Raw genomic sequence first — 19,093 nt, 5'->3', positions numbered from 1 at the left:
AAAGCTCAATTCTTATGACTTGTTTTCCAAGAGTTATGCCAATGTCTTAAAGCAACCCTGTTTAGCAGAGTTATTACATTGCCTAGATAGCCATTGTGAGATTCTGTAAAGGGGAAAGCAGTACTTGAAACAACTGAAGTGAAAGATTGCGACAGCTAAATATAGTTGGAGAAGCCTTTTCTTTTCCATCTGCTGTAGCAGAACTTCTCAGAAATGTTTTAACATCAACCTCAGCTGGAACACTTGACCTACTGTCCAGAGGTGATCTGAGATATTTTGCTGAATTTCCAGATGGAATCACAGCTAAGGGAGTACCACAATATAAGTAGTCCTGCTCCAACATCTCATCTGGTTATTTTCTGAGAAACTGGTGATAGGAGATCACAAAATTTTCCTAGGGACCCTGTAATGACAAGTGATGGCAAACTTGTCTGCTGTGCCTTGACATAGCTGAGTCTCTGAAGTGCAAAGAAACAGGTATTTGTGAAAGGTTACTTTGCCTATTGCCTCTTTAAAAGACACCTTTTATCTATTTAGCTCTTCCAGCCTGTTGAAGTGCTCCAGGTAATCAGTAATGAGGGTTGAGGCTGACTCACTACATGAGTTCTTTGGCAGTGTATTGACACTTCCTTAGCTCATCCTGCTCTATTTACTCCCGGTGTCCTGGTGGCTCTCTGTCAAAGATGGAGCAGAATATTACACATGCTTCCCACAATCATAATTTGTTGTGGTTTAAAAATTTGATTATGAAGGCAGTGTGAGTTATAGTGACCTCTATTTTTGTATTTTTCTACAGGAGGTAGATAGTAACCTGCACATACTTCTAAGCATCAAGCAGGAGCAACACACAGCTGAACAGTGATTACATGTGATTTAGGTGCCATGCTAGATAGAAGAGTTGGTGTTACAAAATTACAACCTGACTAACTTTTGTAGTTGGATGAAATAAGGACTAGATTTTGTTTACAATTTTTTCTTTCCTATAGCAGAGTACTAGTCATTAATTTCTTAGCTTGAATGGCATTATAGAAATGGCCTCAAAAAGTCTTCTGAAGAATACAAAGTATGACTTCAAAAACTATAGAAATGCAATGAAAGATGCACTAACTGGGTTTTCACAGTGGCCCAGAAAGAAAAACAACCAACCAACCTAAAAACAACCGGGCAATTATATGAAGGGATGTAGAAGGAAATCAAAAATTAAAACAAAACAAAGTAGAGATATAAACAGAAGATTGGGCATTTTGGAAGAGTAACAGGTCAGATTAACATATTGGATATGGAAATTCACCCCTTTAGGAAACAAATGTGTGAGGAATGATGCCAGCTACAGCTACACAGCATGGGCATCAGCAGCTCTAACTTTAAAAGACTTACTTGGCCCTCAGCTAAAACAATTATAGCAAAAAGAGAAAAGACAAAAATATTGAATACCATTCTTGTAGATCACTGCATCTTCCTCTTTTGATGCCATTCTGATGAAGGAGATATTCACATGCTCTCCCTTATTTGCTGTAACAGTTAATGCCACTGGGTAGAAGGAAGCTGAAAACAGATGTGATAAATAGCAGTTACTGTCTCTATCTGGTCTCTGGCCTGATAGCTGAGAATGGGTTACAGCATGAGCCTCACTCAGATTTTGACGCATCAATTTCTTTAGAGCATAAAGTGATTCTTTACCATCAGCAGCCTCAACTTATATTTTAGCAAAGACAGAGGAATTGCCCATACCCTGAAACAACAGACTGCCACTAGAACCTAAGGCATGAAAAAAATAATTGGCTTCTAACTGGAAACAGTTTCTAACTAGGAACTCCAACTGGCTGTAAAACATTTTCCAGTTTCTTTATCTCTTAAGACATTTTTAAATCAGACTGGAAAAAGTACTGGAAATTGTATTGCAGGGAACAAGCTGTCACTGGCAAATAAATACCTAAGGTGATTTAAGTTCTCTTCTACGTAAGCTTTATAATGCAGAAATGTCAAGAGAGTTCAGGAGACCACAATTATTCGGGGCTGGGAGGAGGTGAGGTGGGATGTAGTAGGCCTGTGTTTGTGTTAGTTCACCAAATTCTGGAAATACAGAGAATGTTGGATTGCACTAAGAACCAAAGGGGGAAAAAAATCATATTCATAGGCTATGGTACTTTCATTACAAAATATTGCTTAGTGAAAATAAAAATTCTGTGTTAGAGACTGGTGTAGATCAGCAATTTTCCAGCAGGGAAATTTAAATTCATTTTCCTGCTTAAACAGAAAGGTACTTTTATACCTTTGTTTGTAGATCTTGATTTAAACAACAAAGAAAGCAGTAGATAAAAGGATTTTCCCAACATTTTTGCCTATTTCTTATCTGTACAAGTGGGAAAATGTCATCAGAAGATAACTGTGGAAGGGACAGAAAAAGCTCAAAAAATGGCTCTTCTTGAAATGGTAGTTTTCATGAAACTAATGAAATGGTAATTTTAATTACCACATTAATTTGAAGCAAGTTAGAAGTTAAGGATGATTCCTTTCATTTACTTGGAAAATCCAAAGGGAAAGTTGTGAAGTGTTTTGACAATAAATTCAGGTTTTCTTGCCAAATTTAGCTCTGAGGGTTTATGCCATACTGTCGTTTTTATGTGCTATGGGAAAAAAATTCTTCTAAAATTAGCCAAATCCACTTCCTAATATTAAGCTCCTTACCTGATGGGGAATTTGATACCTCTGTACTTTCCCTTTTAGAATACGCAGGGGAGTGATGTATTGATTTAAACCAATCCCTTTGCTCTTTCTACATTTGAAGTTTTCTCGCCTTAAGGGTTCCTCCTATAGAAATTCCTCCATGTAAGTCCATCTAGCTTTGTTTTTCTTTCTCCTGCTACCTGCCTGTCCAACCAGGTGAGTGGGACTTTTCTGACCCACTGAGTTTCAGCTGAAAAGAATCCTTGAAGAGCCATTCATGCTTCTAGACAACTCTGCATTTTCAGAGGTTCCATTTCACAACAAATATTTTCACAACAAATATTTATTTCACAGCATATATTTTTTGAGGAACATACATACAAGTTAATATAAACTGTTATACAACTTATTAATAAAAAATTGCCCTTTATGTAGAATCATGACTCCTTTCTTGGTTCATTTTTACAAAACTGTTAATAAAATATTCTTTGGTTCATACCATCAGTTGGAGAAGAAGAATTTGGATCTTGTGGCTGGCTAAAAAATGGTGGGAAAGAGATAGGATCAGAAAGCATAGAAAAAAATATGAAATATCTTTCTGTCATATTTTATATGCAACAGAGCTGTAAAAATTGAGCAGACAGATGCTGTATCAAAGTATGTATGATATTCTGTCAGTATATCCACAACACAATTTTGCAAAATCTGAGGTAGTAAAAAGGATTATATTCTTGCAATAAAAGAAAGAACATTTTGATATTTTCATTACAAGATAGAATTTTAAGTTAAAATCAAAATGTTTGCATCACATGATGTAAAATTAGAGAAAGAAAATCTGAGCAAGCCAACTTCTCTCTTAGAATATAATTTCCTTGAAAATTTTGACATTTAAATGTTTTAGTTATATTTGGAAACAAGACAACTATTGAAAATAGACAATTCTTTGCAGAATGGAATTTCCATCCCCTGTGGAGTTCTAGTGGTTATGCTTGGAGACTCTGCCACACATTTTTATTCTTTTGTAAGTTATATACAATTCATTTCAGCAGGAGTCTCCCTGCTTTACATTAAGTACATGCATTTGTCATTTTACCTAAACACTGGATCTACACATACATCTTAGATAAACAGAAATTTCTAATATAGAATAATGAGCTAAATTTTCGTTAGAAACAGGAAACAAAAACTGAAAGCAATTCCAACTTACTGTCAGCTCTCAAGTCAGAAGTTATTTATTAGTAACAAATGCATAGTGAAAAATCATTATCTATTTAAGAAAAAAAACAATTCAACAGCTTTTCCAAAAATTAATTGTTAGCTACAAATGATCATAAGGGGTTTAGTTGCAGTGCTTTTTGGACCAAATTTAGTGAGACAATGCTAATTGTTTTAACAAGATATTAAACTTTTGTATTCCCATCACTCTTCTTTGCATTTCAAGCTTTTCAACAGAGTACTGTTGCAATAGAAAGGAATGTACACTCCCTTTTGGGCTCAGCTCCAACATATTTTTAGATTGTGACTTGTATTACATGATTTCACATCTCAAGTGTGGCAATTCCTTATAGAGACATAACGAACTGAGCTGCAGGACAAGTGCCATAATGCTCTACTGCTAGTATTTCCATTATTGTTCCTTTGACATCTCTATGGTTGAGTTTCTGGGGGGAAAACTCAATCACATATATGAAAATAAACATTTATTGTGTAGAGAAATTGAGTAAATTGTATTTGACTAGCAGGAGAACACTCTGTGGTGTTTTATTCTAGAGATGTGTACTTATACAGAATAAGGATCACTCCCCATAAGAAGATAAAGCAGAAACTGTTCCCTCTCATTGCATGTATGAATATTACACATGTAACTATAATGTTTCAGTATAAAGAATTCAGGAGAATGGACTTAATCTCAGAATAGCAGATGGTAAAATAAGTCATATCTCTCCATATTACACAGAAAAAATTTTCACTGTATGTACATATTTGATAATAGGTATATAATCAGGGAGATGGCAGTTCCCACTAAGTCAGTAGGGCTACCAAAATGACTAATGCTTGGTGAATGTTTCACCAGCTTCTTGCCAGGAGGATGCAAAACAGTGGCTGGCTTTCCAGAAGTGCTGCTTTTTCCTTTGACATTGATGTCACCAATGGAAACTGCACATTTCAATTCAATTTTTTCTGTTGAAAAACATATTCTGCCTTTAAAAATTATAAAGACAACAACAGTGAAGTGGAAAAAGGTCTGTTTTCCAGATACACATGCTTTGCCAAACTCCAAAATCTTTCCTTAACCTTTCCCCACTTTCTGTGCACTTTAACAGCTATGGGAATTTCTGATGTACCTCTCTCTCACCCATCTATTCTGATTAGATTATATGCTTTCACTGAGAACTTGCTAGTTTGAATTTTCTTAGTAAAAATTTTTGCAGAGAAAATCTGAGAAAGGGATTCAAACCTAAAAATTAATCAAAGAAATCTACCAATTGCTGTTGTGAATGCTACTTCAGTTTAGAACAATGTCTGTCACATAAGAAGACTTCAAAACTTTATTACTTGAAATTCTCTGGTCCTAGGCCCACAGATACCAAGTGGAAAGAACTAATTGATTCAGAAGACATTCCTGCACCCATGCACATTGCTCTACAACAGAACAGCTAGAAATGTGCTCAGCTTGCTGGCAGACTGCCACAGGCAGGGCCACATTGACATTCTATGGACTATTACCTTATCTCCTCCTCACTGCAGCCTCCTTTGAAACAATGGAGTTGTCAGTCTGCATCTGCAGATCTTTCTTGGTGACCAATTCAAGCCTCCAAAGACCACTTTTGGTCAGAGAAAACAAGCCAGGGAAAAATGTACTTGTCCTACTCAGTTTGCTTCCAACCTATCTATGTTCATAGCAATGATAATAGACACTAGCTGCATCTCTAATGAATTAAAAAAATCTCCTTTTATAAATTTGTTATTTAATTTCAGGAGATATCAACAACAAAAATTGCTCTTACTAAAATCTTATAAAGTAAAATTAAAGTTGTCAAGTGCCCTTACAGAGTTGCCATGGCACAAAGCATTAGCAGTACAGTAAATAGTAAAATCTATTTTAAATTATCCATTTTAACAATGTGATTTGCTGCAGAAAATTACTCAAAAATTCTTGTGCCTTTCAGTAGTTTATGGTTATCTCTTCTTTGAAACTTGTCCCAGAAGTCTAATGATTTCCAGAAAAAAGAGAAATTTTGAACATACAGAAATGCAATTTAATGGACCTTAGAAATCTCACCTTCTTGTCCCAGTATATCCCTGCACATTTGCTTTTACTACTGTGCATAGACTAAAACCAAAATCAAATGAATAGTGAAATAACCTTAGGCAAGGCAATCCTTTTCTGGGCTCAGGTTGCCCATTTACTTAAGAAAGACAGAATAGTGGTCAGACCTGTCAAACTTTTAAAGTGGAATCCTGTTTGAAATCAAGTGTCTGGCATGCAAGAAGCCCAGTGCAGGAGTTGCTACGTATGTTATTTCATGGGGTCAGTGAGGCCATTTTAATTGCTGACTTTGTGTTCCTGGCAGTAGTCAGGTGCAGGCAGAATACTTACAGATGTCTAACTAACTTCCACAATGGAATGACTAGCACCTAATACCAACCAGTTTCTCTGCACTGTAGAAAAAAAAAAAAAAGGTCTTGAAGCAAGTCTATTTTTATTGACTCAGGACTGCCTTGACTGGTCTGGGGCCATGTTTGTGCTCACTTATGTCAACCAAGGGTAGCTGCCAGTCTGCAAGCAGTGACATGGCAAATTCAGATCTGACAACTATACTGTACCTCCCAGTGGCATCTTCATGGTATGTATCCTTGTCACCTCATCCTTGAGTTTCCCTTCACAGTAATATGCTCCAATAGTTTCACTGGCCTGTTCCCTCTTCCACACCACTGTTTTGGCTGCTGCTCTTTTGGAATCTTCATTAACTTCCAGTGGTTCTCGATGCTGGTTTGCCACACCCTCCTGGTCCCGGCCTATGGTGATAGACTCACGGGAATGCCATTTGGATGTGACACATATAAGTGATGTCTCAGAGTTGCCCACCAGAGGAAAGGAATTGATCAGTATGAGGTCCAATGCTGCTTCTACTTTACCTAAAAAAAAAAAAAAAAATCAAATGAAAAAAATTTTACTGTAGAATTTGATGTGGCTGATCAAATCACCAGGTAAGCTGGTGTCACCCAGTGCTCAGGGTTTCTCTGGCTGGTGTTGTGCACAGCGTTTGTGCAAAATTGGATGAACACAAATAAATTATTCTGCCACAATGACTTTAGGATTTATTATGACACAAACAGATGGAATTTGCTCTTCTTAGAACAGGCAGTATGTCTTACAAACGTGTTGAATTTCTTTCAAAAGCTGTTGTAGAAGCCCAAGGAAAACCATAAGTTGCCAAAGCAGATAAATGTATATAACTGTATAGTGCATAAGATAAGATAGACATGCACATAAATGCCTCAAGTATGATGCTTTTCTGGTAATAGAATTGGTGGATGATAAGGTTTTCAGTTTAGTAGTGTTTCCTCAATCTACTTCACATGGATTTAGTACATATGAATTGATGCAAAGCAGTTATGGCTTTCAGTGATAGGAGATGGTAGTATTTTGAACACTTGGGATATTTTTTTGCAGCTGCTTTATGAATTTGGACTCATGATTTCATAGTCAATCACATCAAATATTTGAAGCCTTAACAGACCCTGGCAATACCCATGGCACAAAGCAACTTATGTAAAAACAAAAAGCAAGTTGGGACCGCTAGTTGAGTAAGGTCAGGTTTAAATCACTCAAAATTTCTTCTTTTGATCAATAGGATTGCCTGAAACACATAGAGGTGAAAGTTTCATTGAAAATGAGAGATACAAGCCTAATTAGAATATCCTCTAGCAGAGTGCCACAGTTTTAGCTGTTCAAATGTGCATAGTTGGAGGGAAATTCAGCTCTCCTATAATGAACAATTGGCCAGTAATAGATGTTTCCCTTAATTTTTAAGTTCAGGGTAAGGAGAAGGGAAACACTAACATTTTTTCCAGCTGAAACAGGAAGAATAATTGATTTCTTTTATTCAGCTCATCTATATTCCTGATTTGGATACAAGGATATTTTGTATTTACATAGACCTAACATTTCATGCCGGTCAGCTTCCAAATGTTCTCTGATGGGAAGGAAGGTGTATAGTCTTAGATAAGGAAGGTTAAAAGAAGGTCATAGTGCTGACTGCAGTCTTTGCGTGTGTCTCTACAGTGCTCTGGGCCAAGGGAGGAGGTCCTCCTCTGCTTTCAATGCAAGCAACCACTCTGGGGACTGAAGTATCTTGACAGCATATTGACACTCACCACACCCAACCAGTCTTCCGCAGCCCCCACCCTTTCGTGTGCCAGCCCAGATAATTATCAGTTGCATTATAGAGAAATGAAACCTTCTGGAAACGTTGCAACGAACATTAAAGTAAATATTGCATAAACGTTCAGGTCAGTAAAGTGAGTCCATCCTGCTGAACAAAGTTAAAGAGATATGTGATAGAAAAGAGGCCAATTCACACATTCATTTTTATGGGGCATTTGTCTCAACGCTCTCAGTTTTATATGAGGAATATTTGTGCTTTTACCATGGATCTGATGCATCAGCCAAAGGCTAATATAGCGCAACAATCACCAACACTGAGAGCAGCATCAGTTTATAGCAGCAAGGATCACCTGCTAGGTAGAGATATTCTTAAAATCACAAACTGCGATATCCTGGCTTCTGCAAATTTTTGTGAACCTCAGAATCAAATCTGGATACAAATTCTGTGGCTTGACATGTCTGCATTTAGGTCAGGCCCGCTGCTAGAGAGTAGAAATGAAATCGTTTTTTCTGCCTGGCAGCCACAGGGCACAGAACTAGAACTGCCTTTCCAATACAAAGGTGTGGGCCCAAGGGCTGATGTCCTTCAGAGGACAGCTGGTCATCCAGGGCTCCAGTTCCATTTTCCCTAGCATTTCTCCATTCCTCTGACTTCCACCAAAGATTGAAAGGTGAAAATAACACCTCTTTCTTCCCCTGCATCTCAACCTTTTAATACTCTGAGAAAAAGCAGTAGGAGAAGCCTGAATTTTGAGGATCAGCTTTCATGCTGCCTTTGATCGATATGCAAAGCAACTTTCTACCAGATTCAGGGTATTTGCTGCATATTTTTTCCTTGTAGTAAATTCATGCAATAAAGGTGTAGAACAAGAAGGCATATTGCTTTTTTAAACTTGAGAATATTCTGGCTGAATCAAAATCTAGCCACCAGGGGATGGATATTGTTCTGATTCATTGTCTAAAGATAGGTGCTTTTTTGTCATATTAAACACTGCAGGGAAGCCCAGACTCCTCAATGAGGCAGATGGAACACAGATGGAGTTTCTTCCCAGAGAAACATAAAAGAATTTTCTGGCCCTAAAAGGAATTTATATCTATGCATAAGTATGGAATTATGTATCAAACATTTGCAGCTAAGGTTTCACAGCTGGAATATATTGCAAGTAGAAATTAAATTAGTGGAAGTTTTCCACTAAGAAAAGCTATGCTTCATATAGAATTTGAAAAAAAAAAAAAAAGGCATTTTAGCAATATAAGGCCTTGGTGGTAATAGTAATGTTTTCTTTGACTCCACTGGGTGGGGATTCATACAGAATCTCTTTATGATAATGCAATTTCAAGTAAACCACCTGTTATTGCTAGAAAGGAACTTACCTAGTCTGACAAAACTTAGGTAAATCATTCCTAGATGTTAATGAAGGTTTTGAGTATGTAAGAACCAAATAAGGCAACAGAATTTAGCTCTGAGAAAAACACAGGAAGTGGCCAATCTCAGCAGCAGGGACAATCCTCTGTTCTGCCTTGAAAAAGTCCTTCCACTCCTGCCCCAGTCCTTGAAGAACATACCTTATCAGGAAGGCAATTTGCTGTGTGTGCAAATAGATTTTGAGAAGACAAAGCGCTTGCAGAAGGCTAATGCTGTAAATGGGAAATACCATGCAAGGAAGACCCATTGCCAAGTATTTATGACACACCACTCGCTGTGATGCAGTGCTTTGAGTCTTTCCAGCACAGTGAAAATGGTACCCTCTGAAGAGGTTTAAATAACAGCACACTGACTATAGCCCAGACAGCAAAATAAATGGAGGGAAACACTTGCAGTTCCTCTTAGCCCTCTCCAAATTACAGAATTGTTCTCTGTCTTGCTGGGTGATACTCAGCTGTATCTTTCACAGCTTTTCCAGTACGGATTCCTGCAGCCCAGAAAGCTAATTGTATCCTGTGCTGCATCCAAAGCAGTTCAGTCTGTAGGGCAGGGGAAGGAGGTCTGCTCCTCTGCTCTAGTGAGAGCCCACTTGGAACCCTGCATCCAGCTCTGGGGTCTCATCGCAAGAAGGACATGGACCTGTAGAAACAGGTCCATAAGAGGCTATGTAGACAATAGAGTTCTGAATTACCTCTCCTATGAGGAAAGGCTGTGAGAACTGGGATTGTTCAGCATGCGGAAGAGATGACTCCAGGGACACTTTATAGCACATTTGAGTTCCTAAAGGGACTACAAGAAAGTTGGAGTCAAGAGCATGTAGTGATAGAATAAGGGTAAAAAGTTTGAAACAACAGGACTGTCAATTTAGATTAGATATAAGGAAGGACTTTTTCATAATGAGAGAGGTGAGCCTTTAAAACAGGTTCCCCAGTGAAGCTGTGGATGCCTCATCCCTGGAAGTGTTCAAGGCCAGGCTGGATGGAGCAGCCTGGTCTGAACAAAGGTGTCTCTGTCCATAGGAGTGACATTGGAACTAGATGACCTTAAAAAGGTCCCTTCCAACTCAAATTATTTTATGATTTTATGATATTCACCTGGGGAAATTGTGCTAAACAGAGAGATTTGCCATGCTGTGTCTGTAGTCCCTGTGTTCTTATTCTCTACCAAAATGTCATTCATACAGACACAGGCATCATATTTTCTGTGCTGCATTGCACCAAAATCTTGGCTAGGACCAGCTGAAAGAAACAGTTCTCAGAAATTCCCTAGAACACATCCCAGACACAGGTTTATTCAAAGAGCAAGCAAGTCTCTGATAAAGATTAAAATATCATAGGTCTAGATCATTACTGGTGCTAGATACTAGGGTTCATGAGTAAATGTGGCAATCTTGAGCTGAGATAGTTTAATGTCATAGATAAGTACACACAGCAACTCTTAGGAGAAAAATGTTGATTTGTCCTTTCCTCTGACACTCCCTGCCCATATACTTCCAGATTTCCACTATTAACCCTTGTCTTGTCTCCAGGAAAACATGGGAAAATTCTAGGCATCTACTGTAAGGCCTTTGCAAAGTTGTCTGTTATTTGGAAAAAATGTTCAACACAATGGCTTATGCTCCTCTTCCACAGCAAGCAGGTGGAGTTGTCAGCTCCAACACAGGGTAACCACAGCTCACTGTCCTTCAAAGTGCATATAATATGGACACAGGTCTTATTTGGAAGGGGTATTAAAAATTCAAAGATCTGAGGAAGACTTTAGTTGTTACTAATGATTCACAGTGGAAGCAAAGAAGTTGTTTAGACATTACACACCTAAAGATATATTTATTTCCTTATATTTGTAGAGCTTTATTACTGATGGCTTGAAATTACTGTAAGGAAGAGGTCTTCCTCCTGGCATTTGGAGTCTAACAGATCAAGGTGAAGATGTGTTGTAAAAGGTGAGCAGAAATATTAATACTTTTAAAGTACTAATTATTTAAGAGAAGATGAAAGGGGAGAAAATTCCAGTAAATTTCACTCCATTTTCACCAAGTGAAGCAGAGAATTGATCTAATATGTAATACTTATGTAGTTCTTTTTTTTTTTTTTTCTTTTACTATTATTGCTTGGAACACAAATTATTCCTACTATTATACATCTGGAAACAGGAATATAAAACATACAGATACTATATCGGTGCCAAAAAATTAGAATCTGTGCTTAATTTTGGTGTTATGCTGAAAGTGAAACAGTCAGTTGGATATGACACTCACTGCAGGATTTAAAAATAATTTAGAGACTGGTGAAAACATATGTCCCAAACTTTTAAGTCATCAATCCTTCTTCCTGCAAGTTTCTTAAAATATAACAATGAGCACTCCTTTTGCTTGAAATAATAAGGTTTTGATTTAGAACAAACCCAATTTGCTAAATAGCCTAAACCTCAGTATTTCTCATGATGTCCTGTTTTGTAGTTATAACTTCAGCTGTACCCTCTCCAGTCTTTTTTTTTGCTATAAAACAATGTACCAGATTAAAATAATTAAATTAATCTATTTAGAAATACAAACAAGCAACCATACAAGCAATTTTGCTGAGGAAGTAGAGCATTTTATTAATTCTTGGATAAGTACTGAATAAACAATGATTTTTAAAAAATTAATTAACTAGACAATGTGGAAGATAATCAGGCTGGAAATAATGCAAATTAAATATGAAGAAATAAATAAAATAGAGAACAAATCAACATGTCTCCTTTTCCAAAAAGAAAAAAAATTAAATACTCCTAACTTAATATTAAAGCCAGTCAGAAAATATTCCAAAACATTAACTGTTTGGGCATATTTTTCATAGGAAGAGTAAAACATAGACCAAACCAGAATCTGGAATCTCACACATATATTATTTTCAGTTAATTCTCAAAAAAGGAAATAATCTGGGGGGCTTTGAAACCATGTATTCATTTTATGGGCTCAGTGATCTTTAAGTGCCCTGGAAATTTTATCTGGAATGCAAAGATAGCAGCAGCTCAGGTAATTTTTCCCAGTGAGTCAGATTCTCTTCTGACAGCTCATTCTTCCACAGGAAAACAAGGTTGAAGTTATTATTGTCCAAAGAGAGTAAGATTCTGTCCCATAGAACTGGAACAATAGGGGTAAAAAGAAGACAGAAATGCTCCTGGAAAATATCTGCTATACAAGCTAACAACCAGGTTTCCCAATAAAACCCTTTTTGGTGTTTATGTAAAGAATGTTGTTGTTTTACATGATGTTACTGTGCAGCTGTTGGATGCTTCACTGCTCCAATAACAAGACCACTTGCCCTTAGATACAGGGCACTATTTGTGGGGGGAAGGTATTGTGAAACTAGTAAGAGATGAAAAATTACTGACAGGCTATGTCTATGCTACTTAGCAGTAGTGGGAAGACTAGAGCACGTGTGTGAAAAACAGAATCATTTCAAAGCTATGAGGGCTGCCTATCTCAGCATCTGCTCATCTGCCTTTGGGTATCTCTGGTGGAGCTGAAGGAAATGCCACTGCCTTGTTTTCTCTGCATGTCTGTTGTTTCACAGCCTGTCAAAACAATCTTTTTAGAATAAAAAGCCGGAAGAGAAACAGTGCTGCAGTTTTGTTGGGGTTTCCAGGGAACAAGCCGTGCTGAAATATGTTTGTGTGTGTGTGTGTGTGTGTGTGTGTGTGTGTGTGTGTGTGTGTGTGTGAGTGTGTGTGTGTGTGTGTGAGTAACCAAAACACAAGAAAGAAACAAAACATGGTTTTTCATGATTTCTCCTTAGGCCTGGTTGACCACAAGCTGACAGTATGCCAGGTAATGCCGAAAATGTTGAAAGAGGCTGAAGAATGTGGGAAAGCTCCAGAAGGGACAGGCTTTTAGTTCAGGTGCATCTCGTTGGATTTGCAGGCAGCAAAATATGGGTATCATATCAAGAGTGTGTGTGCACATCAAAATAAATACATCCATAACAAGGCTGGCCCTTGTCAGTTGCATTATGAAGCTTGTATTTGTACTGCAAATGTGCCAAGCTGGAGTAGATAAAATAACACAGGTCAACAATTAGTGCATACAAGTAGCATAAGGTTGGCTGTCTGTGAGCACTGGCTGCTGGAAGAACACATTCTAACACACTCCTCCCTGTACAAAAAGGCACTCTTACATTGCCACTTACTGATTTTTCAGACTAAAGTAGCTTGGAGGTATTTCTGGTGCTAAGCACATTTTGTCACTAAGGAAGCCAAAGCCCTTGACTAGTGGCTTGTCTGCGATGAACAGCCAGGAAATAACACAAGGGAAAATCATCAGCACAATCAGAAGTGCAGTTGGAATTGCATTGTCAAGGAAGACTTGTTATACTTCAAAGGAGAAATTCACTGAACAGCTTCATTAGTCACCCTAAAAGCACAAAAAAAAAAAAAAAACCACCCTTGAGGTAAAAAGTTTGGATTTCTGAAAAGAGGAATGTCGTTTGTTAACGTATCCTTCAAAAATCCTTTCAGAACTTAGCAAACGCCTAATATCTTTACACCATAATGGTTAATGGTTCCAAGTGATGAATTATAAAATGTATTTTTATAGCTTTTCAACTTATGTGAGATATGACCCTTGTTTAACAGTTGGAAAACAGTTATCAAATGTATAATATAAACAATCAGCATTTAAAACTCCTTATAGGAAATTCTCTACTTTAGACATGGGTTATTCTTTGCTGTGTGCCTCCACTGAAACCACAGTGATACAGCATCCTAAATATGACCTACTGAGCGAAGAATAGAGTCTGTATCTGGAGGGTAGTTCTTTGCTACAGATTCTCTAATATTTTCATCCCTCCACTCCTAGATAGATCTTACAGAGGGATCTGGTCATGGAACTAAATCAGTTTCACACAAGTAGTAGGTGCATCCATTTTTGGTTCATTGCTCCTGTGCCTACACAACACCCTTCATACCTCCATGACTTCTTGGTCTTCCAAGAGAGCTAAACTGAGTTTTTTGTTGGTTTAAGAGATGGGGATAGGCCAAGCATACTTGTGCATGTGACTGATACAGAGTCCAGCCCAGGTAATTCTCATTGAGAGCACATGAGACCAACTACATCTCTCCTGCCCCAGAGACAGCTGCTCAGTGACAGTTGTATCTATGACTTCTATTCTCCCTCTTCTCCAGTAAAGCCTTCCAGATAAAAGTCATGTGGATATCAGACAATCTGTGCAAAATATTACAGCTTCAGTTTTCCCTTAAATGAAAATTCAGCAATAAATTAATCTACCCATGTATGTCTAATACCCATGACTAAGTATAAAAACCACATAGTACATGTGTGTTCATGAATCTATATATGAAAATTGTATCTAAAACAATAGCATCTGTTAACATTTACAAATATAGTGTGGCTTCATTTCACCCTTTCAGAACTGATTCCTTTGGTCCTGATGCAATGTCTTTTCACTCCTGAACACTCCCAGCTGTTGAAATGACTTTTGGAAACACCAGCTTCCTGAGAGCTACTCTGCATTTCAGTAGGTGTGAAGCAGGCACAGTATGGCAGGCAGATGTAATTTCAGTGTCACACAAATCAAATACACTTCAGGAACAAAATATGAATTTGTTTAAAATTCCTCTAAGTCACATAGCTAGTTGGATATTTTAGGTGTCAGAAAGGTAATCAGTGTAATGTCTGGTCATGTGACAAATACCTGATATTAAAACCTCACAGTTATAGTTATAGAATACCTGAGATTATAAGGTCAGAAGTGGTTTTTCTCCATTTCTTTATGGAAGGTTCAAAACTCTGACACTCAGCCACACGATACACTGAAGTTCAGCTGCCACTTTGATATGACAACAGCCTATTTGAAGATGCTCACAGAGGCCTAATCCCTTTAATTGTGGGAAGAATGACATTCTTGTTCACTGTAACAGGCATGGATTAGCCACTGGTTAATACAGGTTTTCTTTTGGTTAAGTTAAACTTGAAAAGAGAAATAGAAGTCTTGAAGCAGAATTGTTAGAATTTTCCAATCCAACTAAATATTTTGACTTGTCATTTTGAAAAGCCTACAGCATTATAAAGATGCTTGTGTATCTGGTAATGTATGTTAAAAGCTGCTCAACTCTACAAATATGAAAATGAGTCACATAATACAGATAATTTAGATTTTTTTCATAACACCTACTGATCCCAAAGAAAATTCACAGAACACATGAGCATGACTGATAGAGAGCAATTAAATGCTACTTTACTGTTTTGCTCCACTGTTACTTTTTTTCCAAGAGGCTATTATAATCTTTTGAGTTTTTTACCATATATGGATCCAACAGCTAAATCAGCAAAAACATACCATATTTTTAGAAAGCTACTGGATCTAAGATTATTGGCAGAGCAAAATTGCAGCACAGAAGATTCTGACTTGGAGAATGGAGACATTTGATTATATATTTGTTTCCTGATAGAAACAGTCAAAGAAATGTTCTTGAAGCTAATTGCAATTGTTGCTGGTTTTCACCAATACTTTACAGATAAAGGAGAAATAAAATAAAGCATGCACTTGACCATTTCTCAGTTAGCTCACTGTGAGAAACTGCAAGCATATTTCTAGAACATCTGAAGATACCTGAGGATGCCAGAGAGATTTCTGAGGCAAAATGCAAGTTGTGACACTCATTCCTTCCCTTTAGAGGAATAAGTAAATCTGCAGCTCTTCTTTGGTGAGAGCTCAACAGACTGAACCTATCTACAACCTTGGCATTTGAATCCATACTTCAGGATAGATGTCAGCATAATTTTGCTAGTCTAAACTGTCAGGGACATAAACAACCAAAAGAAAAAAAAAGTAGTGATACTCAGTCTAGTTTGAAGAATCCCAGCAGGATTAAATTAAACTCCTTGTCAGTTTAATTGAATGTTTGCTATGGAATGTAGACAGTGCAAAATCGAGCATTTGTGTATACTTTGAATGCTACCTTCCAAACTGGATCATTAGCTCTAGCTGCTAATAGAGTACTGCTATTAAAAATTAAAAAACAACAACAAAAAACAAACAAACAAACAAACAAACCAACCAACCAACCAACCAACCATTAAATTAAAGGCCGTTTCTCCTAATGGAACCAAGTCAGTGGTTTTCACCTTGGAAAAGTGTGGAGTGGATTTTGTGCCTACCCAGCAACACACCCAGAGAAGCCCACAATCATCAGGGACAAGGTTAAGCCAGTTCAGTGTCTGTGCTTAGTGTAGACCCTCCCCTGCTCAGGGAATGTCATTCCTGCTTTCCTGAACTCTGCCTGCAGTATCTAGAGAAAAGCAGGCTCACATTGTCTTCCACTGCTCGCCCCAGGAAACATGATATCATTCTCAAACAAAAGCGGGAAAGCTGATAGACGTATTGAGATGGGTGTGACTACAGCCCACACCTCGCTGGTCAGCCCCTGTGGAAAATTCAGTGACTGGCAGCTCATTGGTGATGGGCTGTCTGTGCTCTCCACATTTTTATAACTAATCTCTACAAATTACTTGTTTCTCCTGTACTTGTGACTTAATGAACGTCATTGCTGTCTGTATCAAATAGCTATATGACACCATGCAGAGGGACAGGAGGGACAAGGAAAAAAGTTGGAATAACTGGAGTTTCTTTTCTTCTCCATCCATAATGCTTACAGCACCTGATATTTCCAAAAAGGGTAAAGCTGGAAGTGATCTGAGGACTAAATAGGTTGAATCTATGTGCAGCTAAACAACCAAGAAACTGAAGCCACAGAAGAGGAATTGGTAATAACAATATGCAGCCTATTACAGCAATTGCTAGATAAGAATATTTCCAAACATGACTTCAACAGATTTAAAACATTTTATTTTTTTTAGTCTGCATTAACCTCTACCCTTTAATTAATGCCAAAAGTAATATCTCAAACTCGCAATTTTATTGTTAACCTCTGTTAGCATGATGTTAATCAGGAAGATCTGTGCAAAGCAATTGTGAAGAAAGTTGCATGGAAATGAGTACTTCTGCCTTTTCTTTCTACTTTCTGGTTTTCATTGCAGGACAATTTGCAGTTCTGCAGCATGTTACATTTTTACTGTGAGATGGACTGGAACAACCTATATATATTTCAGTACAATGGTCAAGGGTGAGTTAAAAGTCTAAGGTTATCATGTGACTTGTATTTTTCTTTTACTGATTTTTACAGAAGAAACTTACTAGAAAATCAAAATGAGGATCCTAAAAGTGATACTCAAATGTGGGGTAATTCTGAATCTGTTGGCAGGAGGACAGTCTTCCTCAGGGCTCTGCATGTGATAGGTTCAGCAAGGTATCACAAACATTAATGCTGAAATTACTGTAAACTAAATTTAAATTAGTATAATATTTCTGTATACCTTTCTAGACCTTTCTATCTTTCTACACATATCTCTTATGATAACTTCTGACTTGCTGAACTAATGACATATGCTGATAATACTATATAACTATATTTGAAATGTTTTAAATTGATCTTGTATTTTCTCCCTTTTTTGTTCACTGACTTTCATCTAAATTCCACTTGTGGAATCTTGTCTAAAATCAGATACTGGAATAGCTACACATACCAAGTGTTCATATCATATTCATAAAGTCAGTCACAGAAGAAATTGACATTTAATCTGTATTTAGAACAGATTTCTAGAACATCTGAGGGAAAGACACCAATGGTTTTAAAGTTATCAGCTGCATGAAAAAATTTGTACCATTAGACAGAAAAAAAAACCTGCTGCAATGTGTCAACAAATAACTTCAATAGTTAAAAGCTGCTGCAGTGGATCCTACATATATTTAAATCATCCCCAGTTATTTGGCCCCAGTCCTGCCCTCACTTGCTGTAAGAGATCTGCACAGAGAAGTGGACTCACTGAAACAAACATGAGTACTTAAATCAGTTAAGGTAAGCACTGGAGTGAAGGGTAGACAGAAAGGGTAGGTGCATAATGTGTGAAAAACAAAGAAAGGCATGACAGGTCCACTACAGCTATTTAAGACAAAGTTTACCTGAAATCAACAGGCTGAATCCATAGAGAACTAGGTGTGCTAGAGGGTCCATGCTTTCCAAAGTATATCCATACAGTTCCTGCAGTCGCTCATGGAGTATCCTTTCCCCAGGGTAGACCTTTAGCAGTTACTCTTGTCCTGTATGGTACGATGTTACAAGTCACAGGCAAGAAATCAGAGCACTGGCGCAGGCTGGAACAGTCTCATTGCTGTCTGAGTACAGGGAGTTTAAGTTCCTTTTTCCTGTTTCCTTTGTAGATTAGGATGGGAAAGGCAGGATCTTAAAGGAATTTTTGTATCAGCAGGACTGCAGGGCAGTGCAAATCCTGTCCATCCAGCAATACATCAAAACAATTATCTGGAGCTGCTGGAGAAGCAGGGGACTGCTGTTGTTCACAGTCAGCAGAATAGGAACAATGATGGCACCCTCCAGTAGGCAGGAGAGTGCAAGTAAAACATCCTCCACCTAGGTACAGTAGGTGGAAAATATCTCCTTCTTGAAGACAAGGTCTGCTAACTTCTCAGGGTGCTATTGTGTTTTCCCTTATTTATTTAATCCACATGTAAAGTGCTGGCTGCAATGCATTT

At 37.7% G+C, this 19,093-nt stretch overlaps 1 protein-coding gene across 2 annotated transcripts in view; it reads right to left on the bottom strand.

Moving 5' to 3' along the window:
• The window catches only part of TEK (TEK receptor tyrosine kinase), a 39,418-nt gene extending 20,537 nt beyond the window's left edge, over positions 1-18,881 (bottom strand). For both annotated transcript variants that reach the window (XM_072922243.1, XM_072922244.1), the window contains exons 1-3: positions 18,506-18,881; positions 6,496-6,807; positions 1,435-1,545 (exon numbers count right to left, since the gene is read on the bottom strand). In XM_072922243.1, coding sequence (XP_072778344.1) covers positions 1,435-1,545; positions 6,496-6,807; positions 18,506-18,557 — 475 coding nt within the window. In that variant the 5' untranslated portion in view covers positions 18,558-18,881. The remainder of the gene's footprint in view (positions 1-1,434; positions 1,546-6,495; positions 6,808-18,505) is intronic.
• Between the last annotated feature and the right edge of the window lie 212 nt (positions 18,882-19,093).

The sequence above is a fragment of the Taeniopygia guttata genome, chromosome Z (assembly GCF_048771995.1).
Source record: "Taeniopygia guttata chromosome Z, bTaeGut7.mat, whole genome shotgun sequence".
Classification (NCBI taxonomy): Eukaryota; Metazoa; Chordata; class Aves; order Passeriformes; family Estrildidae; genus Taeniopygia; species Taeniopygia guttata.
This window is presented reverse-complemented; position numbering and strand designations above follow the sequence as displayed.